The following is a 27057-nucleotide window of genomic DNA, read 5'->3' as shown; positions in this document are numbered from 1 at the left end:
GGGAGCCCCAGGAGCGTAGAAGACCAAAAGATCAGTGCCAAAAAGGAAGATCTATTGGCCAACAAAGGGGATCCTGCAGACAAGCATAGACGAGAAGGTCAGAACCAGTAGTAATCCAAACCGTTCTAAGATGGCCGCCATATTAACAAATCCAGTGGGGAGGCTCGTAGGGAGGCCTTACACATTAAGCCGAGACCCAGGAGTGTAGATGACAAAAAGATCAGGACCAAAAAGGAGGTACTATTAGCCACCAGAGGTGAACCAGCGAACAAGTATGGAAAAGAAGTCCAGGACTAGTGACTGACCACCACCGTTCCAAGATGACTGAAGCATTTGCTCATCCAGTGAGGAGGTTCGTGGGAGTCCCTCCTTTGTGTTCATGGTTCGACAGGGGAGACCATTTTGGAGAAGATACCTAACGAAGCCAGGGGGGCTGGCACCCACAAGATGGCGGGCAATACCACAGGGCCAATAAATGTTCAAATGCAGGGAATAAACAGACCTCCAAACAGCAGCGAGGAGGGGCACTCTAAGCATCATAAGGGCCCCTTCTTGGGATTCAAGTAACCGGCCTGGGTAATCAGGGAGAGAGAGAAATCAGGCCTCCACCCATTCCTGGGGGCAGTGCATGACCACATCGTAACACTTGCGCCCCACAGGGGCCCCGGTCTCAGTACTCCTGCAGTGGGCTTGCCAACGAACTTGTGCTGCATGCACAGTGCCCCAGCCTCAAGGCATGCCGTGGTGCACGTGGCACAGCTGGCGTCCTCCAGCAACTCCAGAGGTAAAGTTGAGGAGGGAGAGGCCTGATCACAAAAGGCCCAGCTGCAGCCTCAGGCTAGGTGAGCAGCCAATCACAATCTGAGCCTCAGACAATCCTACCTGCATATGGCCTCTCGGGCATCTGACTGCAGCGGTAGAGGCCCGGTTGCCAAGGGTCCACTACCTCGAGCCAGATGAGCAGCAGATCAAAATCGGAGCCCAGACGCTCCCATCAGCAACAGGCCGAAGATCAACAGATGGCTTCTACAGCAGCTCCTGCCCGGTTACATCTGCAGCCTGACGGTTCCGTAAGAGTGGGGGATAGGTGTAGAACACCAGTCGAGGGTGCCTACTGATGCCAAGTACCATCGAGGCGGAGGGTCCGTTGAGGCCCGTCGGGTCTGCCACCTTCATGTTATGCAGATTTGTATGGTGCAGCTTATCCCGGGAGGGTATCCAGAAACCAGAGCAGTAGCGTAGGTATGGAGGTGCTCCTAGTTGAACATACACGTCTTCGGCTTCTTGCAGAAGTCAAGTAGTGGAGTGGTGGTCCAGGTATGCAGAGGTAGTCAGTCCCAGCATTTGACAGCAATGAAGAAAGCACAGCCAACTGTCTTGCTGAGGATTCATTTGAGGGAGAGAAGTGTAGCATAGATGTCTGGAAGGTTGTTAGAGTCGGATGTTGACGTAAGGTGGTCCTGAGTTTGAGGACTTTGACGGCGTGGATGAGAAGCTTGAATTTGAAGCCTTTCTGGATGAGAAGCCAGTATAGCTTCGCTTAGCAGGGCATGATGTGTGTGCTTCTGGAGATGCCAAGAATGAGTCTGGCACCAGTGTTCTGGATGGTTTGGATGCTCTGTGGGAGTTGGCTGGAGATGCTGACATATATGGCGCTGCTGTAGTAGAGTCTGCTGGTGATTAAGGCTCGGCGGACCATGCATCAAGTGTGTATGGGGAGCCATTTGAATATATTAAAGTACATTAAAGCACGGGGAGCCATTTGAAGATATTAAAGCACTTACCGTCTATGCAGCGTCCTGGGGCTCCATCTTCAGATGACGCGGCGAGTTCTTCCATCAAAATGCGCATGCGCGGGCACCCGCGCATTTCTCTCAAGAAATGTGCATGCGCTGGCGCCCGCGCATTTGGCTAGAAGAACTCGCTGCGTCATCAAGATGGAGCCCCAGGACGCGGCAGCACAGACGGTAAGTGCTTTAATGTACTTTCAAATGTATTTTAAAGTAATAGAACCATGTAGAAGAGGGCGGGAGGGAGGCGGGCGGCGCGTAGTGGTGCTACGCGAAGTGTGTGGGTGGCCGTAGCGCCCTCCCCACTTCACGAAGCTTCGCGTAGCCCTACTACGCCCACCGTTGCATATAAGGTTAAACAGGGTTGAAATGAGGGAGGAGCCCTGGTGAACTCCAGACGAGCTGCTTGAGTTCGTTGGTGAAAGTAGGGAGTGTGACCCGTTGTGTCCTGTTGGACAGGAAGAAGGTGATCCAACTTAGGGAGAGTTCTGATTCCTGATGTATGGCGATGTACAAGTTACTTACCTTCGGTAACGATATATCTGTAAGAAACATTAGTTAGATTCCTTACCTTAGAATAACTCCCCGGCGTCAGACTTGATGCGGAAACCATGCACGTCGGTAGGCGTCATCTGCGGGACTGCGTGATCGCCAGGATGACGGAGTACTTAGACGCAGCCCTCGCGCGCGGACGTCAGTTCTGTACATAGTTTTCCGCAGCAGGAATGCAGAGCCATGCAAGAAACACACTGGTGCCATGAAACTAGGGCACTGAAAGGGATGACCTTAACTCTAGATATCGGTTTGCAGAACTGGGAGGATGGGTGGGGCGGTAAGGAATCCAACTACTGTTTCTTACAGATATATCGTTACCGAAGGTAAGTAACTTGTGCATCTGAAAGAAACACGTTAGATTCCTTACCTTAGAATAGATACCCCAGCAATACCAACCCCGGTGGTGGGTCTGCGAACCAAGATCACACCAGAAAGTCCTGGAGAACCGAACGGCCAAAGAAGCCATACCTCCGGACTTGGCTGTCGAGGCAGTAGTGCTTGGCAAACGTGTGCAGCGAGGCCCATATAGCTGCCTGACGAATGTCCTGCAAAAGGACTCCCCGTCCCCAGGGCAGGGGTAGCCGCCGTGGCACAAGTGGAATGGGCACGCAGACCCTTAGGAGGATCCTTTTTAGCCAAGGAATAACAGACGTTGATGCACAAAACGACCCACCGAGAGATGGTCCGTTTGTGCACCGCCTGTCCCTTCTTAGCGCCCACATAGCCAAAAAAATTTTGGTCGTCCACACAGAACTGTTGTGTAAGGTTCAGGTAAAAGGAAAGCGCAAGTTTTGGGTCCAGACGGTGGAGCATCTCATCCTCTTTCAAAGGATGCGGAGGCGGAAAGAAGGTGGGCAAGGTAATGGGCTGGCCGATGTGAAAGGCAGTAACCACCTTGGGTAGAAAAGAAGGACAAGTCCTCAGAACAACTTTGTCTGGATGGACGGAAAGGAGGCTTAGAAGAAAGTGCCTGGAGCTCACTCACACTTCTGGCAGAGGTGATGGCAACCAGGAAAGCAGTTTTGACAGTCAGAAGGCGAAGAGGACAGTTATGGAGTGGCTCAAACGGAGCACACATCAGATAGGTTAACACCAGATTCAAGTCCCACTGAAGCATTACGAAGGGAACAGGAGGAAACATGCGAGTAATGCCTTTCAAGAATCTATTTACAACAGGGGACTTGAAGAGAGAAGGCTGATCAGGAAGCCTCAAGAAGGCTGAAACAGCTAAAAGATATCCCTTGATGGTGCCCAGAGCAGAGCCCTGCTGGGCCAGGGAAAGAAGAAAGAGGAGAACCTCAGAAAGAGGGGCGGAAAGGGGATCCACAGCCTTTGCTGTGCACAATGCCACAAATTTGTTCCACCTGCAGGCGTAGACCGTTTTTGTGGAGGGACGCCTGGCTGCCAGAATGACATCACAGTCTTCAGGAGGCAGGTCAAATGGCATTAACTGTCGCCGCTCAATCTCCACGCATGGAGGTGGAGGCTAGACAGGTTCGGGTGGAGGACCGTCCCCTGTTGCTGTGACAGAAGATCCTCCTGAAGAGGCAGTCGGATCGGGGGATCGATTGACAGACTGAGTAGCTCGGGATACCAGTATCTTCGTGCCCAAGCTGGAGCCACAAAGATGACTTGGGCCCGGTCGCACCTGATCTTCAGCACTCTGGGCAGAAGTGGTATAGGCAGAAAGGCGTAAAACAGACCGCAACTCCACCCGCGATGAAAAGCATCTTCGAGCGAATGCCGCCTTGGAAACTCCAACGCGCAGAACTGATGACATTGCGCATTCTCTTCGGTGGCGAATAGATCTAACCAAAGGCTCTCCCCACTGCTGAAAGAGACCTTGCGCCACGTCGGAGTTCAGACGCCACTCGTGATCTATCATGCAAAGACGGCTGCGTTAGTACAGGTGTCTATGAACACCGGCACTACACTTCCCCGGACAGAGGGAAGGAATGCCTTCAGTGCAAGTCGGATCGCCCGCAGCTCCAGAAGGTTGACATGGAGCCGGGACTCCGCCGGAGACCAGAGGCCTTTGATCTCCGCCTCTTCCCATGTGGCCCCCCATCCCAGGAGGGACCCATCCATCACCACTGGGTGCTTCGGTTGGGGGAGAGGGATTTGCCACTGACCCAATCGCGGTCCATGAGCCACCACTGCAACAGTCTCGCAGTGCCCTCCGAGATAAGGACGTGGTCAGACAGGTTGCCCTGATGTTGTGCCCACTGGAACTTCAGGTCCCACTGCAGAGCCAGCATCCGCCACCTGATGTGATGTACCAGAAGGATGCAGGAGGCCATCAGACCCAGCAGCCGTAGGGTTATCCTGACCGAAACAGGGGATAAAGGCTGAAAGATCGAATCAGAGCCTGAATATCCCAAAGCCGCTGCTCGGGAGGATAAACTCGAAACTGCCCCGAGTCGAGAACCGCCCCGAGTCGAGAACCGCTCCGATGAAGAAAAGCTTTTGGGAGGGACTCTGGTGTGGCTTCGGCATGTTGATGGAGAACCCCAGCGAATGCAGGAGGTCGACCATAGTCTTGAGGTGAGAGAAGATTGTTTGGGGCGAGCCCGCCTTCAACAACCAGTCGTCGAGATAGGGGAAGACTGGTACCCCTATTCTGCGCAGATAAGCTGCGACCACCGCCATCACATCGTGAACACCTGAGGGGCACTGGTGAGGCCGAAGGGGAGCATGGTAAACAAAGTGCTCGTGGCCCACCGTGAACCGCAGGTAACGCCGGTGGGCCGGAAGGACGGGAATATGGAAATAGGGGCCTGCAGGTCCAACGCTACCATCCAGTCTCCAGGGCAGCCAAACCCTGAGCTAACGTCAGCATCTTGAATTCATCCTTCTGTAGGAAGCTGTTGACGCTCCTGAGGTCCAAGACAGGGCGTAGGCCCCATTTGCCCTTCTTGGAAGTAAGTGGGAGTAACACCCCCATCTTACTGCTGGTCCAGGAGCATGCTCGATAGCCCCCTTGGTCAAGAGGGCCGTAACTTCCTCCTGTAGAAGTTGCAAGTGATCCTCTGACATGCGGTGGTACTGCGGTGGCCTGGCAGGAGGGGCCGCCTTGAAGGGGAGGGAGTAGCCCCTTCAGACGATTTGTAGCACCCACCTGTCCGTAGTGATGGTGCGCCAGTGGAGCAGGTGATGGCAAACTCTGCCTCCCACTGGCGTGGAATGGGCCTGAAAGCTTGGACTAGGAAGGCTTTGAGGCAGATGCTGCGGGAGCGGATGTGGACTGACCGGCTCTGTCCCCCCGCTCCGCCACGGCGGAACGTGCAGGGGTGTCCCATCTGTGGCCACGAAAGGAGCGAAAAGCAAAAGTTTTCTGGCTCTGGGCCGATAGGCCCAAGGACTTGGCGGTAGCCCTGGAGTCCTTGAAGCGCTCCAGCACACTATCTGCTTTGTCGCCAAAGAGGAGTCGGCCATCAAAAGGAATGTCCATGAGAGTGCTCTGAAGACACCCAAAAAGTTTGTGGATCTCAGCCAGGCATGACGACGAATCGCCATCGTCGTTGCCATCGCTCTACCCAGCGAGTCCCTGGTGTCAAGTTCACATCTGATGGAGCACCGTGCTGCATCCTGCCCCTCAGCAAGAGCTTGGGCGAGCCGTGCCCCGCCTCCTCCGGACACTGGGGCAGCAATTCCTCCACCGTATCCCAGAGAGTGGGTGTAATGGTCCAAAAGGCATGCAGTATTACTGCTTCGCAACCCTAGACTGAGGGAGGAAAACAGTTTGCTAAACCGTTCAGGCCTTTTGGATTCCCGGTGCGGTCAGGAAGCCGGTTTGGGACGTGGATGCCTGGATAACCAGACTCTCAGGGGTGGGGTGGGTGGACAGAAAGCAGGGGTCGCCCGGAGCAGGGCGGTGGTGCCGGGCTACGTTCCGATCCAAAGGAGGAACTGTGGTGGGCTTGGACCAAGTGCCCATCAGAACGTCAGTGAGGGCCTCATTGAACTGCAGCAGAGGCTCCGAAGAGCTTACTGGCGGTTGAAGCACCTCAGTGAGGAGGTTAGTCCTCACAGTCGCTGCAGGAAGCTCAAGGCCCAGGGCCTTGGCTGCCTTGCGCAGCACCACAGCATAAGTATCTCCCTCCTTTGTTTCCACAGAAGGAGGAGAGAGAAACCCAGTGTCAGGCGAAGTGTCGAGACCACTGGCCTCCCCTAGCTCATCTGCCCAGTCCAGACTTAACTGGCACTGCTGTGCCAGAGGGTTCTCAGACCCCTCCCAGTCCTCCCCTTCATCGGTGTCCTGATAAAAAGGCATAAATGACAGTGCCGGGTCATAGGTGAAGGGCTCACCCATCGACGCCGGAAATGGCACTGAGCAACACTGCTCTGACGTCGGACCGGGGCTGAAACCAGGGACGGCGTTGATGGGTCAGAGGACGTTGCTGGGGGCGGCACCAGCAGAGGAGTCGTAAGGTCAACTGGCATCGACCGGGATCCAGGCCTGGATCCCATAGGGTCCTGCGGCGCCAGGACCGAAATCGCCAGCGGTGCCAAAGCCGCCGGCAACACAGGAACCCGCAGGGCCTGAAGGCAGAAAGAGTCCTCATGGCAACGAGTAAGTCTCAAATCTGCTCCAGAGTCGCATCGAGTTCAGGGACCGGAGGGTGTGGGGCTGGATGCGACTGCGCGGGCTTCGCCGAAGCCACAGACACCACCTGAGCCCTCGGCAGAGTCACGCGACCGGCGGTCGAAGAACGATGGTGTTTCTTTCGACAACTTCTTCCCATGCCTCGACTTACTGGAGTGCGTGGACTTGTATCCCGACAAACGGTGATGACTTCAGATTGGCGACCAGAGCGGAGCCACCTGCCGGATCTCGAGCAGCTCACGGGAACGCTCCCGCCTAGCCTTCAACGTCAAGCCCCGGCAGTCGGGGCATGACTTGTCATCATGGTCTGCCCCTAGACAGTAGAGACACCAACGGTGGGGATCAGTAACCAAAATCAGTCGCTGACAGGTGTCACACGGCTTGAAAACGGGCATCCCTACCGTCACCAGGAGTCTATGTCGAGTCGAAAAAAGATAGACCAAAAAAGTCCAAAAGTTAGTCAAAAAATGACTAAGGGTACGCTCTTCCCGGATCTGTGCTTGCTGACGCAGAAAAAAAGAACTGACGTCAGCGCGCAAGGTCAGCGTCTAAGTACCCCGACGACGACATCCCGGCGATCACGACGCCGACGACGGACGCAAAGCTGCAGACGACACCTACCGACAAGCAGGGGTACTGCGGACGAAAACTTTCCAGATCCAGTCTGACGCCTCGGGGTTAATCTAAGGTAAGGAATCTAACGTGTTTCTTTCAGATGAGGGTGCGTTGGGAGACTGTGTCGGACGCTGGAGAGAGGTCGAGCAGAATAAGTGCAGCAAGCTCTCCACTCTCCATGGTCAAATTTCACCTGTTGCTGCCAGAAGGGCAGTCTCCATGCTGTGAAGATGTGTTGCTGCAGAATCCTGATTGGGAGAAGTGCAGGAGGTGGTGCTGCTCAAGAAGGGTGGAGAGCTGCTTGTTGGTCTTTCTTGCACGATTGCGCAGCACCCGCCATTATATTCTAGGAGGGAAGAAACACAGGGGGGTTGGGCTAGGGAGGGGTGGGAAAGCAGCAGGAGATGGCACATGGAAGCAGGAGAGGAGGAGGAGAGAGGCGGGAAGAGTGCAGGACGGGCGAGGGCACAGCGAGCACGCAAAACAGACACGAAAGCACAAGAACAGGAAAAATGCTGAAATTGAGCACAAAAGACAAAACAGGCACAGAGGAAAAACATGTACAAAAGGAACAGAGGCAAAACGAGTTCAAGAGACCAGGAACAAAAGGCCTGGGTAGAGCAACAAAGAAGGAACACACGACAATGGGCGCAGAAGGCCAGGCACAAAGGAAGAGTGCGAAGGGTCGGAGCCTCAAGGCAAGATCACTAGGTCCGGGACGGTCTTAGCCTGGCCAGAGGATCACTCCAAGGTAAGTAGAAGCTGGCAGGGAGAGCACGTGGAGGGGGGAGCACAAGTACAAGCACAAAGTCTGGGCAGAACATGTCTTCCACTAGAAGAGATGTGTGGAGTTATTGGCTTTATTTAATTAATTTAGAACTCCTATCAGGTTGGCAGAGTCTATTTGCAGGATATTAAGTTTACCAACTATTTCTTGGTGCAGCTATTATTGCCGTAGTCTAGCTAGTACTGGGATGCTGCTCGGACTATCCCAAAAAATGTTAACACCTGAAAACTTTTGTCAATAATTAATGCTAGTTTTAAGAACCCATAATGAAGAATCCTCAACAACAAAAAATACAATGTGAATTTGATAGTTTGCGATCTTTAACCCGAAAATCCATATTAAAAAAATTACCTTAATCCAAAGTCCGTGGTATCCAACAGACCCTAACTAACTTTGATCCTATTGCCAATGTTAACATTTATTGTTGGAGTATAAATGTGTGAGCTGTCACCGTGACTTCATGAGCAATGCAGCTGTACAAACCCTGGCTTTTGCATTTAAGCAATGGAGAGTAAAAGTCCATGAAGTATTTATTCTTGCTAGCATCTTCTATGTTTTCAAGAACTGAAGGATCAGTTACATAAGAGGTAGAGAAGAAAGGACAAAAAACACATGTTGAAACCGCACCAGTCCTCAGCACTGTGAGAATGTATTCATGCTTTAATAAGATTCTATTACAGGACCGGAGGCTTTGGATTATGCTATCTCTTTCTCTACTGTATAAATCACAGCAGCCAATAAAACAATTTAGTAAAAACAAACTATATTGTCCATGATGCTTTGCATCAGCCACGCCTCCTTAGCCCTCCATAAGAGCCCTGGTTACTGTTCCATCATCCTCTTTCTGTGCTGTTCACAGCAAGAGATAAGTACTCTTCACGATAATAATCACCCATGTATTGGTTGTATGACAGTTTACAGAGCGCGCTGCGCTTAGACCTGTATTATCAATATAAATTGTTACTTGACTTTATTTAATTGCATTTTCGTAGAACTTACTTGGTGAGGTATTTTTATGCTGATTTGCTGCTTTTTTCAGGCATGTGTAAAGGGCGCGCTTCGCGCCGTGTGAGGGAGCTCCGCTCCGATTGCCAGCGCTACTGGAACTAGGGTTTCATTTGCGAGCTTCTCGGCGTGAGTACCGAGCCGCGGGGCAGCGAAAATCGTCCGATTTCTGTCGCACGCTTCAGGCGCAGGTGTTTGGGGCTGCCTAATCGCCCGTATACACCACAGGAGCTGGGTGGCTTCCGTCCGATGTGCGCAGCTCACACGACCCATTGGGCTGGTTTTTGGCTCGCGTTGGGCTGTGTACGCTGAGATCGGCCCGCGTTTTGCATTTTCAGCCGCATTTGTAGGAAAAACTGGTGGAGGTAGAACGCCTGACTGGCTGCAATAACAGTTGCCCTGCAGGAGTGTGCACACGCTCCAGAGACATTAGAATTTCGGCTCCTACGCCTATATTAGGCTGGAATAACCAGAGTACAGCTTTGCTGAGGGGGCTTGGTACTTATAAGTACCTTTTGTGTGCAAGTGGGGTGGCCCCCACCATATCCATCTATCTATATGTATATACTTATTTTGAGATCTACACTGCCCCACTGTAATATTACTATGGAAGAGTGGGTGCGTTATGAGGATGAGGAGGATGTCTATTATGAGGAACAGCAAGAGACTGTCATTGAGGATAATATAGTAGAGACTCTGGACGCCTCAGTCCAATCCTCTGAACAGGGCTATTGAAAGCACAGTATCCAACACTGTGCAACAAGCAATGGCAGCTGCTCTTAAACAGATCACTAAGCAGCTTGAAAGCTTTACCTAGTGTCATGGGTTCACGAAGGACAAGTCACGTAATGTTACTCCACCAGCTACTGAAGCAGTGAAAGAGTCAATGGCTGCATGCTAGTGCCCTAAATTCGCTTCCCCCAGCAACTAGTGGCGATCAGAAGGACTCCACGGGAGGCAAGGCGAAGAGTAAACATAGGGTCTATGGGGATACTGATACCACTAACACAGATACCGATACAACCACGACTGACGAAGAGGCCCCTCCCAAGAAGAAAGCCAAGAAAGTTGCTTCTTCTAATCTGGAGTATCCATCTAATACCCCTTTCACCTTTAATCCTAGCGATATTGTACATCCCAGTTCATATGACTGGGCCCCGGCGCCAGAGGTCGCTGAATATTTGCATGAAAACCTTCGGAAAGGATTTGATAAAGAGGTACGGAACCGGCTTAGGTCGGAATGCCCTCGACCAGACCTACCTGATAAAGTCGCGGAAACTCCTGAAATAGATGTTAGTTTGCTTACATTTCTAAAAAAGTTTGACAAAGACAGGGATTGATTGCGCCTGGCACGGGTGTCAGGACAAGCTCCTTGACGTTGTAAGCCCACTCGTAAAAATTCTGGAAATGGCCTTGGTGGCCAAGGAAACAACGACCCCAGTGGATCCAGATATCCTCGCAGGATGGACACAGAGGGCCATTGCCTGCTGGGCAATGCCAATTGTGCCATATCCACGGAACGGCACAGGACCAGGACCCCTTGCTGAGGGCAACCCCTTTGGAGACCGTTTTGTGAAGGAGGTGTAGAAATACGTAGGGACCTTCACATCACTTGATAAAGCTCAATCAGGAATCAAGCGCATATTTCAGCAAAGACTTTTCAACAGGGCCGGACGAGGCAGGGGACGCTCGACAGGCCGTTTCTCTAACCAAGGTCCCCCCCAGAGGTGACTACGGTCGCGGAAGAGGAGAGAGGTACTCTACTAGAGGGGGCACATTCTACTCCACTCGCCGTCGCTTCAACAGGCACCGGTTCCACGGAGTTGGCAACAGAGCAGTCTTCCAAGCACAGAATTCCGCAGGTGAGTGTGACAGATTTGTCTCTTTTTTACCGTTGGGCGAGTCGTGCACAATATTTTCTACACAATTGGCCCAACCGTACCCAGGATCCATGGGTAATTCAGACGGTTCAGGGGTTCTAACTGGAATTTTACGAGCCACCCAGTCAGGACACACTCCCAAATCCTCTACATTTTTCCCCAACAAGAGTGCACTTTTATAGACGCCGAAATAGCTGAATTGCTACAAAAGCACCCAATAGCGCTATGCAACGGCAAGCCTCACCGCTTTTGCAGCAATATCTTTCTGGTCCAGAAGAAGGGTGGCGGACACAGACTGGTCCTAAATTTGAGGGAATTCAATCATTACATAGTTTACAATCATTCTAAAATGGAGGGAATACACCTTTTGGTGGATCTGTTAAAGCAAGGGGATTGGCTGGTCAGACTAGACCTCAAGGATGCCTACCTGTCCATCCCCATTTTTCCTCCACACTGCCATTTCCTTCAATTTCAATGGAAAGGTCGGTGGTTAGAGTATTTGGCCCTTCCTTTCGGGCTTTCCGCTGCGCTTCACCAAGGTGATGAAGCTGGTGGTCGCACATTTGCGGGAGGAAGGGGTACGAATGATTATTTATCTGGACTATGTCCTAATCATGGCTCACAGTCCAGAATTGGTTTCGTATCACCTCATGATGACCATCTCTCTTGCAGAGTCTGGGGCTTGTTATCAACCATGCCAAATCGGCTCTGACTCCGTCGCAGACGACGGAGTTTCTGGGATTTATGATAGATCCCCAGGAGGCCCAACTGAGTCTTCCCAAGGCGAAGCTCAAGGACCTGAAGAAAGATTGTGGCACTTATCAGCAAGCAAGTAGTTTCCCTCAGAGTTATTGCCAGAGTAGTGGGTTTATTGGCATCGTCCATTCAGGCGATTTTTCCGGGACCACTAAACTACAAAGCATTGCAGAGGCTCAAAATCCAACACCTACAGAAGGGTCTGGCTTACACAGACCTGGTTCCCTGTCACAGGAAGTGAGAGACGAGATGCGGTGGTGACTGGGTCACGTGGAAGCGTGGAACGGAAGAGCCATTTTCGGCTCGCAGCCCGAGGTTGTTATCGAATCCGGCGCCAGTCGTTTGGATTGGGGAGCACGCTGCGGAGATGTTTCCACAGGCGGAAGGTGGTCTCCCCAGGAACTGTCACTGCACATAAATTGTCTGGAACTCCTAGCTGGTTCCTTTGCGATTCGAACTCTGTTCCCCAAGCAGACGTCCTGCTGCATCCTTTTAAGGATGGACAACGTGTCAGCAGGGAGATACATAAACAAGTTGGGAGGAACGAGAGTCTCGGTTAGTGGAGATTGCCAAGGATTTCTGGCATTACTGCCTGAATTCGCCAGATAACAGTAATAGCGGAATACATTCCAGGCCAGTCCAACCTCATAGCGGACTGGAATTTGAGACATCTCAGGGATTACATCGATTGCAAATTACTGCCGAGCATATTCCAATGGCTGCAGGAACTTTGGGGTCCGTGTCAGACGGATTTGTTTGCTGCCAGGCTGAACCGACAACTTCCCAACTTCTTCAGTAGGAGGCCGGATCCAGCAGCAAAGGCGAACGATGCCTTCCTTCAGGATTGGTTGGGGTCAGCGAACTATGCATTCCCACCTTTCCTTCTCACTTAAGAGAGTGACATCTCACATTCTCAGACAACAGGCAGAGGTGATTTTAGTGACGCCAGTGTGAAGATCGCATCCATGGTTTCCGGTACTGTTGGAGATGAGCTGCGATCTTCCCAGGATGCTCCCATGGTCGAAGTCTCTACCCCTGGGACCTCACTGAGAACAGCATCGACTGATTCTATCGGGGCGGCTGTCGCTGATGGCATGGAGGCTTTCCGGCAACAGTGGGAATTGCCAGGGTTTTCAGAGACAGCTTCAGACTTCATCAAGCAGGCTTGGTCCCCTTCCACTAGGAAACGGTACTCTTCAGCCTGGAAAGGCTGGATGGGTTGGTGCATGGAACGGCACCTGGATCCCGTGGGGGCAGGCTTACCCAATATTGTACATTTTCTTTCAGAGAAGGCAGCAGGCATTTTGGCTTATAGATCAGTGAATAACTTTCGGTCAGCCATTTCTGCGGTGCATAACCAGGTGGACGGGAGGCCGGTTGGTATGCACCCTATGATATGTAAACTTCTTAAAGGCATAAGGGTAGTGAATCCCCCAAACCTAAGTATTCAGGTTTATGGGATGTCTCTTTAGTCATTTCTCTCTTCAATAGTTGGCCATCGAATAACCTATCAAGACAGCAGTTGTTTGCAAAGTTAGCAATGCTTTTATAGCAGTTAGCTTGTAGACGTTCATCGGATGACCGTGCATTGGAAATTACAGGTAGAGTATTTACTCCGGAAGGAGTTTCTTTTACTATTACAGGTCGTATAAAGACGCTCTCCAGGAGAAGTGTGGCTCAATGGTTAGAGCGGCAGACCCTGATGCAGAGGTCTAGCCCGGGACCAGGGTTCAATTCCCCGCCTCGGCGGGTCTTGGGCTCAAAAATTCCACGGACCTAATAATTCTCGCCTCGGTGCCTATTCCAATCATGGAGTCCCACTCTGCAACTCTGGGCAATAGCTTGCTTAATCTCCACAACGGCCCCCACAACGCTAAGGATGCCTGGCCTCCACCTTGGGGGTGCCCAGGAGTGGACACCTCACAGGGAAAGCCAGGATGGGTTCCACAGCGGTATTCGTACAAGCGCCTTGAGACCCTTGCGGGTGAGTAGTGCGCTATACAAGTATCAATTTACATTTACATATTGAATATAATGCTTTTCCTAGCAATGATAAACTATGTGTTGTCCAATGTTTGAAAACTTATGAGGAATGTACTCGTCCATTGAGGCCTGAGGGTTCTACTCAACTTCTAATTGCTTTGCAAAAACCCTTTAAGCCAGTTGGCTTTGCTATATTATGAAGGAAGCTAGTATTGATATTCAAATGTTTGTGCACACTCTGTGCGTGGTGCTATGGCATCAAAGTCCTATATGTTAGGCTCTAACATTCAAGACATTATGCGTTGTGCTGATTGGTCGTCTGAATCAACTTTCAAGCAATTTTATTATAAGTCAGTGGGAGATATAACATATGCTTTTGATAAAGCGTTAAACTAGCATAATCCGAAGCCTCCGGTCCTGTAATAGAATCAAAAATTAGCTAGCATTCGCGCCAAGAATTTTCAATTCTATTAAGGACACGGAGGCGAGGATTATCCCACCCGGCTATGTTACAATGATTGTTCATGCTTACCCACCCGCTGATAATGTACTGAGTTCTAGTAATAAGCAGAAATTGCGCGTTGTTCATGTTTGTTTTCCCTAGGTGCAGACAAGAAATCTGAATAAGAAATCTCTTCAAGTTGAAGTCTTTCGATGGAATTGGGTTTCCTGTTAACTTCCATGTTGGAGGATGTTCGTCAATATTGTTGATTTAGTCGACTTTTATACAGTTTGAGCAAAGAAAGAGGATGATGGGACAGTAACCAGGGCGCTTATGGAGGGCTAAGGAGGCGTGGCTGATGCAAAGCATCATGGACAATGTAGTTTGTTTTACTAAATTGTATGTTTTATTGGCTGCTGTGATTTACACAGCAAAGAAAGCTAGCATAATCCTCGCCTCCATGTCCTTAATAGAATTGAAAATTCTTGGCGTGAATGCTAGCTAATATTTGATTCCCGTCAGTTTTCTCTTTTAGCTTACCGTACAAATTTTATTTTGTGCACACGTCTGACTAAGCTATTTCAATATAGGTCAATGATGTTTAAATGGTATGAACCTACTGCGCACGTTGCATCTGGCAGAGTATACTTGGAAGCCAAATGCTTTGTATCTCTAAGGCTTAAGCTTAAATATATATAACTCCACAACTGTGCTTGATTGCAGTCTCATTAACAGACAAGTGTACCCAATTTGTGCGCTCACATTACCTTAACCATTAAAAACGTTTCAATGAGTCGTATACATGAAAACAGCTTGATTTAAAGAACAGCATTAATTAAAATTGTTTCAACAAGCTTAAATAATTCTTTTGAGTATATTCATTATAACCTAACTTTCTAAAACGTGCCAAGCAAGATGCTAATTATATGGGATATTTCTTTAGGGAAAAAGATTAGTTCCAGGAAAGATTTTATTTTTGGCACCTTGCTATTTCCAGAGCTAATAATATCGGACTACAGGAGGAAGCCCATATACCCTATAGAGACTAGGGCAAACATTTGTAGCGTACAACAATGTCTCAAAGGGGTGTCAGTAGGGGGACAATATGAATAGTACAATTAATAGTACAATTAATTACTGAAGAATAAATCCAGAAGGGGGCAGAGCTAAGGCAGATGCAACCAAAAACAAGAAGTTGACATTTGATTTTCCGTACAGAGTCCATGCATACTCAGCTTTTGTAGCCCATGGAACATGTACAATCTTCATTCACATTCAACCTAGAAACAAAGCACTGAGCTTGAGGCAACATGTGAAAGTCACTGCTGAGTCAACAGATGGCACACATACATTACTGATCTGGTCCTGGGTCTTCTTGATTCTCTGCAGTTCTGGAGTGTCAGCCACCACACTAAATCCTTTTCCCTTGTTCTTCTCAAAGTCCTCCTTGTAACGCACCTTTGTACATAAAAAAAATATATAAAGTAAAGATGGGCATCTCAAAGGGGGTGGGGAGTTTTGAGGCCGGGAAAAGACCTTCTCATGATAAAGAAGTACTGTTAATGTCAATAAATTCATCTTCTAATACATTTTTGGCCGAATTCCTTTCCTGCCTAGCAACCACTAGATAACAAGGTAGAATTAAACAGAAAAAGTTGTCAAGGCAATGTTAAAGAAAAGAGCATTCCAGCAAAGTAGGCATTCGTTGTAATATTCTCACTACCTGGTAAAGAAGAGCCTTGCTATCCTTACAATAGCTTGATGAGCTAAAACTAGCATTGCATACATTTGCATCAAATTTAGTTTTTCTGATAGTTGGGTTTGGGTGTTACATCACTGTGGCACCCAATAATAATAGCAGCTGAATCATTCAGTTTCGCTCTTGTACGATTCTGTAAAAGCTATGCAATTTCACTCTCTCAGAACAAATAACTAAAATTTTGAAACAGTTAAGTTTCAGGCCAACGGATGCCTTTAGGCTTTATAGGCATAACAAATTACAGTTAAAACAAGGATGAAGCTTCCAATCTGGGGACAAGAGTGCAGCAGGTTACCCGGGCGATAATCAAAATCAGTACTGCGAAAAAATATATACATCAATTCATAGTTTCTATAGATACAAATTCCTTCTAGGAATAGTACAGCAGTCAAACTAAATGTTTTTTTCCCCGCTTTCATCTTTTAATGAACATTTTATTTTGAAAGCAAAAGAATCATCAATCTTGCTTTCAAGATTCTGCAAATATTTGCATCAAATCGGGGAATATTCTGAGAGTATTAAACATAGCCTCATTTTGCTAAACTCTGAAAACGTGTGTACACATTTTTATACTGGAACCACTGTCGGAGCTTACAACATTTACTTAAGAGCAGTCACCCCAATAATAAAGGCTTTCAGTTAATCGACCATAAATACAAGTTTGAACAGCATAAACATATAGACAAATATATTACCTTAACTGCAGACAGTGCAGTTCCCTGATCCATAATGTGGTACTGTAAACTGGCAGCCAAGGGGTTTGTGTTGCAGGGGGGTTGCACCTACTTGTCCTAAGGACAAAATACACATGAAAACGTGTTGCCCTTGACCCCAAACAAAATGTCGTGGGCGTCAGGCTATAGGAATTCCACTCCCTGAAAAAAAAGATATATATATATATATATATATATTACATATACATATACATATATACATATATATATCCCCATACCAGTCTCTCTCCAACCAGCATACCGAAGAAAGTGTGAACAACTCCAGGGGAACAAGGTAGCTTTTAATATGTAAAGCGCTAACAGACAAGTTGATTTCTGAAACGCTAGGCAGACACGTTTCATCCTTTAGATAGGAATCTTCAGTGCCCGTTTCAGTCCGTTGAATAAACACAGGGGCCATTGCTTCGATGATTTTTGAAGCTGACACCACTCCCATTCTGTGGTCACACCCTGTACCTGCCTCGCAGGTGGAAAGTTCTGAAAAACCACGTCTGCTCCCAGTGCTGCATTATGGGTCATGTGGTCCGCCGCAGGTACCCCTACAGTGAGGGGTTTTCCGTAAACATCCAGTGATGGTTCCACACAGTGGTGGACGGCGTTCCACTTTCCCACACGACAGCCAGTGCAGAAAATTAAAAGTCTTTCCTTATTCCCCCTTACTCAGGCAGCGAAATACTGCCTCCATCTCTCCCCTCGTGTTGGTGATTTGCCAAGTGGACTGTTTCCATGCGCAGAGGGGGGGGGTGACACGGTAGCAGTTTCCTGCATCACCAAAGTAGAAGCAGGTAAACCCATGTCACACCAGACCGAGGGGTTCACAGCATATAAAACACAAGAGGTCTTGTCAAGTCATTCTGTGCACTGTGATAGTAAACGGGAGCATAGGGGATCCCAGAAGTCTTCAGGGCGTAATTTGGATCGTATACCTTTACCGTATATCCCCATCTGACCTCAGCAGTATGTCATATCCAGTACCCATGCCATTAACTTGGGAGCCATTTGGGGGGCGTGGCTAGCAAGCCATGAGCATGGACGTGCGCCGCAAGAGCTCCGGCGCTGATCGGGGCAAAATCCTGCCAAATATGCCTTGAGGACCTCAGAGGGGATTAGTCGAAGGATCGGAGTCGTCCTTCCCTCCCCTGCCTCCCTCGCAACCGTCGAGAAAGTGGGGTAACGGCCGTAACTCCGACCCAGAAGTCGTGCGGCCCACAGCGAGAGTGTGACGAGGGAAGCCGGGATCCACAGTGCGGTGGGCGGCCGCCCGGCCTGCGCCTGACGTCGCCGGAAGTGCCGAGGGGCCCCTGGTTGTGGTCACACGAGGGGCGGAGACGGCCCCGGGGCGCGACCAAGGCCTATCGGAGGTCCTCCCCTGGAGGTGACCGATCGCAGGGAGGAGACGCGGAACAAGCGTCGCTGCTGGAGCGGCCGGACCACAAGGCACCCGGGAGGCCCCGGACGAGTGTGGACGACTACCGACCGGAGCGGCGGCGTTGGAGGCGGAAGGGCTCCTCCTCAGTACTGTTGCCCCCCCGGCCAAGGAGAGGGGAGGGGGTTTTCTTAGCCTCCCTGCACTGAAGAGACATCGAAGGCGCTATCTGGTAGGGAGCTGATTGCGCAGCCTACACGCGGATTTGGGAGGCCCTGGTTCACCACCCTGGAGAGGGTCGACACACGGGGGGGGTGATTGGACACTGCTGGATGCGACTGGGGGACGCCACTGGAAGGTGGATTCACCCTCATTCCCCCCCCTTCATTTATCTCTGTGCGGTGCGCAGGTGGGGGTGCATTGCGGCCACGCACTTCTGAGGTGGACTGCGGGGGTGGCTGTGTTTGGGGCCGACACCAGCTGATAAGCCCCCCCCCCCCGCCCTGAACTGGAGGCCCCCACTTGGACCTGAATCTGATTGAGGCCGCTGCAGTGGCACTTACCCAGGGGACCTGAGTGCGCGCGGGACCCACCACTGAGGTCCACGCAAAGCGCCACGCATTGGGGAACGTGATCACCGCGCCAAAGGTCCGCAAGGGGCGAAGCAGACAGAGAACTCCGGAGGCCCGTCGACGGCCGCCACAATGCCGTCGGCTACAGAAGATGGGACGCCACAACAACCTGGAACGGAGCGCCAGGCGGAGGGGCCTCCCATGGATAAATTGGACATTATCCTGAAAGAAATCAGGGATTCCAGAGCGGTTCTGGAACAGATGGGCACCTTGACGACGAACTTGTCCCTCCTACGGGCAGACCATGGTAAACTGGCGGACAGTCAAGGAACAAGGCCAATCCATCGACGAGATTACGCCAACGGTGGCGGAACATACGACCTCCATACAACAGCTCCAGACTCAGATGGCCTCTTTTTTGGACCGGGTGGAGGACGCGGAGGGCCGTAACTGCCGGAACAACATCCGCGTTATAGGCCTTCCGGAGAAATGTGAAGGCCCTCAGGCGGCGGATTTCATGGAGCAGTGGTTTCGTGATCACATAGCGGAGGAAGGCCTATCGCCACACTTTTGCGTGGAAAGGGCGCACAGGATCCCGACGGCCAGACCAGATCCCCACGCCCGTTGATTGTGTGGATTTTGAATTACCGAGATAGGGATGTTCTACTACAAAAGGCCCGAGAAAAGTCCCACGTCCAATATGAGAATCACAAAATCTCCCTTTATCCGGACTACACCAACATGCCGTTCTTCTTTCCTGAACATGAAGAAGAAACTACAATCCGCTAACCTCAAATACGCATTGCTTTTCCCGGCACGTTTGAAAATCATTCACGACAGGAAAACACTCTTTCGAGAGTCCTGCGGATGCCGAAGAGTGGTTGGAGGTGACTGGTATAGGCGGCAGCCAGGAACCCTCGCAGGAATCAGATGCCGGGCGATCGAGACGGGAGTGGGGCGGAGGTCCCCAAACCACGACGGACTGGAAGGAACCGGGGCCCATCAAAAACGCAACAAAAGGAGAAACAACGGGACTCTTTGGAGGTGGCACGCTCGTTTCGGGAGGACTCCCAGAAAATAGACAGATTCGGAGGACAGCACGGTCCACTCAGACTCAGACCACAGTGTACTGCTGTTCCCCAATGTCACGCCGGGTACTGCGGATGATGTGATGGATAATTGTGGCGGAGAGGACCAGGCTGACGACGGCTGAATAGCCCGAGAACCGTATCGTATTCCCTGCTAATTTTGTTCAACTGTTGTATTACTATTGCCGGTGGCTTTGAAGCGGGAGGCAGGGGTAACAAATGTGGGGACCGTTGGTAATTGTGGACTTTATCCTGTAATCCTAATGGCATGGTCGAACCACGTATAAGATGTAACTGAAACAAGGGCGACTTAAGATTTCGATTCCCCCCTGATTATTGGTAACATGGTCCCACGACGGCAGCCGTAGAGCTGGCGGAGCCCGTTGGGCTGCGGGTACAGATAGCAATGGAGCTCGACCACCCCCCGATGGCAAACGCACAAGGTTCTTAGTTCTATTACACCTTGTTATATTGTTGGGCTCAGCTTGGTTTGTAGGCTGCGCCGTTAGAGTTTTTTTTTGTTTTCTGGGGAGGGGGTGGGTAGTTTCCTGGTGGCCATCATGCGGCGTTCGAACTGGTGGGCGGAAGCAGGTGCATGTTAGGTACACATATGAATATGGCTGATGCGGTAGGGTAATATAACTTCACGACCTGGAATGTGAGAGGGCTAGGGGCGATCCAGAAGCGACACAGAATACATGCGTTCCTACTGCGTCACCACACGCAGATCGCGTTTCTACAAGAATCCCACCTCACGGCCGCAGAAGCGGTCAAAATGCAGAAGAAATGGAGGGGTACCATTCTGACCACAATGTATTCCGCCTTCTCTAGGGGGGCGACGATATGGATTAGGCACGGCATTCCCTTTATTGAAGTAGACAGGAGAGTAGATGACCAGGGACGGTATATTTTAGTGAAGGGCACAATAGATAATGCACCTGTGGTACTTGGATGTGTGTATGCTCCGAATTATGATCAAGACAAGTTCTTACAGAAAGTAGGCCTGGCGCTAGCGGACTGGACAGCTACCTCCTGGATACTGGGAGGGGACTGGAATATGGTCATGGATATAGGCAAAGATAGGTCGCACCCTCCCCTACAAATGGCAGGTGTTTCCAAACTGACGGATTTGTTTTGCACCTGGACGATTGGCTGGGGACTACGAGACGCCTGGAGGGCCTCCCACCCGGAGAGCAAGGAATACTCCCATTACTTGCACACACATGCCCTCCACACTAGGATCGACAGGTTTCTATGCTCTGAGGGCCTGATCGCTAGGATCGATGGTCCTTAATACCTAGCGAAAACCTTCTCTGACCATAGGCCCCTAACGCTCACCATCCTCTGGGGCAGAGTCCCTATCCCAGTCCCCACCTGGCGACTGGACCCGCTTCCATTAGAGGATGGGCCTTTCAGAACGTCCCTCTCTGAGACGCTAAAGAACAAGTTACTTACCTTCGGTAACGATATATCTGTAAGAAACAGTGGTTAGTATTAGATTCCTTACCTTAGAATATCCCCAGGCGTCAGTCTGGATCCGGAAACCTTTGCGTAGCAGTACCCCTGCGCGTCGGTAGGCGTCGTCTGCAGGCGTCCCCTGCGGCTCCGCGTCCGTCGTCGGCGTCGTGATGACGTCGCCGGAGTATATAGACGCCGCCTCCGCGCGCTGACGTCAGTTCTTTGTACATAGCTTTTCCACGCCAGAACACGCAGAGCCATGCGAGAACCAACACTGGTGCCATTTGAAACTAGGGCCCTGAAAGGGATGTCCTTAACCCTAGGTATCAGTTCGCAGAACGGGGAGGATGGGTGGGGCGGTAAGGAATCTAATACTAACCACTGTTTCTTACAGATATATCGTTACCGAAGGTAAGTAACTTGTTCATCTGAAAGAAACAGGTTAGTATTAGATTCCTTACCTTAGAATAGATACCCCAGCAATACCAACCCCGGTGGTGGGTCTGCGAACCAATACAATCCTACACCAGAAAGTCCTGGAGGACCGAACGGCCAAAGAAGCCATCCCTCCGGACTTGACTGTCCAGGCAGTAGTGCCTCGCAAAGGTGTGCAGCGAGGCCCACGTAGCCGCCTGGCAAATGTCCTGCAAAGGGACTCCCCGGCCCAGGGCAGTAGTAGCCGCCGTGGCCCGAGTGGAATGGGCCTTCAGCCCAACAGGAGGCTCCTTCCGAGCCAAAGAGTAGCACGCTTTGATGCACAGAACGACCCACCGAGAGATGGTCCGTTTATGTACCGCCCGTCCTTTCTTCGCACCCACGTAGCCAACAAACAGTTGGTCATCCACCCGGAACTGGCGTGTGCGATCCATATAAAATGAAAGCGCACGTTTTGGGTCCAGATGATGGAGCCGCTCTTCATCCTTTGAAGGATGCGGAGGCGGGAAGAAGGAGGGTAAGGTGATGGACTGCCCGATGTGAAAAGCAGAGACTACTTTGGGCAGGAAAGAAGGTCTAGTTCTCAGAACCACCTTGTCTGGATGAATTGACATGAAAGGAGGTTTGACAGAAAGAGCCTGGAGCTCACTCACCCTCCTGGCAGAGGTGATGGCAACCAGGAAGGCCGTCTTTAAAGTCAGGAGACGGAGAGGAAAGGAATGAAGGGGCTCAAAGGGAGCGCACATCAAGAAAGTCAGAACCAGGTTCAAGTCCCACTGAGGCATCACGAACGGAACAGGTGGATACATGTGCGTGATGCCCTTCAAGAATCTTGTTACAATAGGGGACCTGAACAAAGAAGGTTGATCAGGCAGCCTTAGAAAGGCCGAAAGGGCAGAAAGGTAGCCCTTGATAGTGCCCAGAGCAGAGCCCTGCTGGGCAAGAGAGAAGAAAGAGGAGAACCTCGGAAAGAGGGGCAGAGAGAGGGTCCACAGCCTTTGCTGTGCACCATGCCACAAATCTGTTCCACCGGCAGGCGTATACCGACTTCGTGGAGGGACGCCTGGCTGCCAGAATCACATCACAAACCTCAGGAGGCAAGTCAAATGGCCTCAACTGTCGCCGCTCAATCTCCACGCATGGAGGTGGAGACTGGACAGGTTCGGGTGGAGGACCGTCCCCTGCTGCTGCGACAGAAGGTCCTCCTGAAGGGGCAGGCGGATCGAGGGACCCACTGACATGCTGAGTAGCTCGGGATACCAGTACCTTCGAGCCCAGTCCGGAGCCACAAGGATAACTTGGGCCCGGTCGCGCCTGATCTTCAGCACTCTGGGCAGAAGTGGTATAGGCGGAAAGGCGTACAATAGACCGCAACTCCACTCGCGCCGAAAGGCGTCGCCGAGCGAGTGCCGTCTTGGAAACTCCAACGCGCAGAACTGATGACATTGCGCGTTCTCTTCTGTGGCGAATAGATCTAACCAAGGCTCTCCCCATTGCAGAAAGAGGCCTTTCGCCACGTCCGAGTTCAGACGCCATTCGTGATCCACCGAGCACCGACGGCTGAGTTCGTCCGCCCTGGCGTTCAGAGAACCTGCCAGGTGTTGAACCGTCAGAGTCACGCTCTGACGTTCCAGCCATTGCCAGAGACGCAGAGCCTCCTGGCAAAGGGTCCACGACCCCACTCCGCCCTGCTTGTTGCAGTACCACATGGCGGTGGTGTTGTACGTGAACACCTGCACTACACTCCCGTTGACAAAGGGGAGGAATGCCTTCAGTGCTAGGCGAATCGCCTGCAGCTCCAACATGTTGATATGGAACCGGGACTCCGCCGGAGACCAGATGCCTCTGATCTCCGCCTCTCCCAAGTGGCCTCCCCAGCCCTGGAGGGACGCGTCCGTCACAACTACGTGCTCCGGTTGGGGAAGGGAGAGGGATCTGCCTCTGACCCAATCGCGGTCCGTAAGCCACCACTGCAACTGTCTCGCAGTGCCCTCCGAGATCAGGACATGGTCGGATAGGTTGCCTTGATGCTGGGCCCACTGAAACTTCAGGTCCCACTGCAGAGCCCGCATCCGCCACCGGGCGTGATGCACCAGAAGGATGCAGGAAGCCATCAGCCCCAGCAGCCGCAGCGTCAACCTGACCGAAACCCGGGATAACGGCTGAAAGATTGGAATCAGAGCCTGAATATCCCGGACCCGCCGTTCCGGAGGATAAACCCGAAACTGCGCCGACGTGAGAACCGCTCCGATGAAAAGGAGCTTTTGAGAGGGACACAGGTGTGATTTCGGCACATTGATGGAAAACCCCAGCTCGTGCAGGAGGTCTGCCGTCATCTGAAGGTGGTGGACGACTGTCTGGGGCGAGCCCGCCTTCAACAACCAGTCGTCGAGGTAGGGGAAGACTGAAACCCCTAACCGGCGCAGATGAGCTGCGACCACCGCCATCACTTTCGTGAACACCCGTGGGGCGCTGGTAAGGCCGAATGGGAGCACGATAAACTGAAAGTGCTCGTGGCCTACCGTGAACCGCAGGTAACGTCGGTGGGCCGGCAGGACGGGGATGTGAAAATGCGCGTCCTGCAAGTCCAACGCCACCATCCAGTCTTGTGGGTCCAGAGCAGCCAAGACCTGAGCCAAAGTCAACATCTTGAACTTCTCCTTCCGGAGGAAGCCGTTGACGTTCTGTAGATCCAAGATAGGATGTAGGCCCCCCTTGTCCTTCTTCGGCACCAGAAAGTAGTGGGAATAGCAACCACACCCTACTTCTGGCCCAGGAACGCGCTCGATGGCCCCCTTAGCCAAGAGGGCCGTAACTTCCTCCTGCAAAAGTGTCAAGTGGTCCCCCGACACACGGTGGTTCTGCGGTGGCATGGCTGGAGGAGTGCTCTCGAAGGGGAGGGAGTAGCCCCTTCGGACGAGCTGCAGCACCCACCTGTCCGATGTGATGGTGCGCCAGCGGGAGTGGTGATGGCGAACCCTGCCACCCACTGGCGTCACATGGGCCTGAAAGCTCGGACTAGGAGGATTTGGAGGCTGATGCTGCGGGGGGAGGTGTGGTCTGACCTCGCCGTTGTCCCCGACCGCCTCCACGGTGGAAGCCACGGCCGCCACCGCCTTGAGAAGTGTTCTGCGGTGCGTGGCTGGCAGCACGTGTGGGACCGCCCCTTCCGTGGCCACGAAAGGAGCGAAACGAACCCGTTTGCTGGCGCTGGGTCGAGAGACCCAAGGACTTGGCCGTGACCCTGGAGTCCTTGAAGCGCTCCAGCGCGTGGTCCGCTTTGTCGCCAAACCGGCGACTGCCATCGAACGGCATGTCCATCAAAGTATTTTGGACATCCGGCGAAAAGTTGGCGGATCTCAGCCAGGCGTGGCGACGAATCGCCACCGTCGTGGACATCGCTCTGCCTAGCGAGTCGGTCGTATCGAGACCACACCTGATGGAATATCGTGCTGCGTCTCGGCCTTCAATCATAGCCTGACCGAGCTTTGCCCGTACCTCCTGCGGGCATTGTGGCAGACACTCCGCGACTGTATCCCACAGAGAGTGGGTGTAGTGGGTCTGTATGTTTCGCGTGAAATCTGATGCCATTTGTTGTCTGGAGGTGCATGTTGCAGCATCTCTATGTGATTGTCACCATATTTGTGCCTGTGTTGTGTTGCAAGACCGCAGTCCCAGACTCAGGGACGAGAAGACCTTCTTCCCATACTGGTCGTACCTCTTAGATTCCCGGTCGGGCGGGGCCGACGGGAATGCGGTTTGGGAAGTCGAGGCCTGGATCACCAGACTCTCAGGGGTGGGGTGGGTGGACAGGAACTTGGGGTCATCCGGACACAGACGGTGGCGTCTGGCCATGTTCCTATCAACAGGCGAACCTGAAGCGGGCCTGGACCACGTGCCCAAAAGAACGTCTGTCAAGGCTTCGTTGAACGGCAGCAGAGGCTCCTGTGGGCATGACTGCGGTTTGAAGACCTCAGTGAGGATGTTAGGCCTCACGACCGCGACGGGGAGCTCAAGGTGTAAGGCCTTGGCAGCCCTCATCAACACCATTGAATAAGCAGCCCCAGCCTCCGAGGCCACAGTAGGAGGCGAGACAAAACCAGGGTTAGGAGAATCGTCCAGACCACTGGCATCACCCAAGTCACCTGTCCAGTCCACGTCGTACTGACACTCGCGTGACAGAGGGTCCTCAGACCCCTCCCAACCCTCTCCATAATCTGCATCCTCACCATATTCGGAGTCAATGATGTAGACCGGCTCCTCGGGGTCAATGGGCCCCATCGGCACCGGACTCGGCGTCGGACGACGCCGGTCCGACTCCGCGTCCGGAGTAGGAGAGGGAATGGGGGTGGCGCCGCCCGGAGCCGGAGCCCCGACGCCGGCCGGAGCCGGCGGAGTCCCGGCGCCGCGCGGAGGCGGCACCATGGGTTGCCCCGATGGAATTGGCGCCGGAGAGGCCGGTGGACCAGCCGGCGTCGACCCTGAAGGGCCCAGCGGCGCCGGCGTCGGGGCCGGAGCACCCGACGGCGTCGGGGCAGGAGCACCCGAACCGCTCGGGCCCCCGGACGGGACCACCGGGCCCGCAGGCGCCGTAGGCCCCGTCGGAGGAGACAGCACCCTCATGGCCATGAGGAACTCCTCTATCTCCTCTCGCGACGCGCCTTGCCCAGGGACCGTCGGGTATGGAGCAGGCAGCGTCGGCGACCCACGCGGAGCCGCGGGGTGGGGCCACCCGAACCCCCGGCCGCATCGCGCGAGCGTCGGGTGGAGTCGGGGGTACGATGACGACGCCCCGACTTCTTGTGCCTCTTACCTGAGGAACCAGAGGAATGGTGACTACTTCCGGAGCGCTCGTGGTGGCTCCGCGACCGCTCCCTCGACCTCCGGCCGGACCGGGACCGCTCCTGACGCGGGGCCGACACCCGGAGCTCGAGTAGCTTGCGGGACCGCTCCCGTCTAGCCTTACTCGTCAAGGCCCGGCAGTCGACGCAGGACTCCACGTCGTGGTCCGCGCCCAGGCACCGGAGGCAGAGTCGGTGGTGGTCCGTGACCGACATCGTGCGGTCACACCCGTCACAATTCTTAAACCCGGGCATCCTATCGGCACCTTAGAGTTAGAAAGTTAATCAAAAAACGTAGGTCAAAAGACCGAAGTACTGCTCTTCGGATCTGCGCTAACTGGCGCGGAAAAAAGAAGAACTGACGTCAGCTCGCGGAGGCGGCGTC

The 27057-nt window shown here is 52.4% G+C and overlaps 1 protein-coding gene across 1 annotated transcript in view; it reads right to left on the bottom strand.

The window, feature by feature from the left end:
- The window catches only part of LASP1 (LIM and SH3 protein 1), a 659855-nt gene that overhangs the window by 189395 nt on the left and 443403 nt on the right, over positions 1–27057 (bottom strand). The window contains exon 4 of the mRNA XM_078645624.1: positions 15770–15877. Within this exon, the coding sequence (XP_078501750.1) occupies positions 15770–15877 (108 nt within the window). The remainder of the gene's footprint in view (positions 1–15769; positions 15878–27057) is intronic.

The sequence above is a fragment of the Lissotriton helveticus genome, chromosome 5_1 (assembly GCF_964261635.1).
Source record: "Lissotriton helveticus chromosome 5_1, aLisHel1.1, whole genome shotgun sequence".
NCBI classification, from domain to species: Eukaryota; Metazoa; Chordata; class Amphibia; order Caudata; family Salamandridae; genus Lissotriton; species Lissotriton helveticus.
This window is presented reverse-complemented; position numbering and strand designations above follow the sequence as displayed.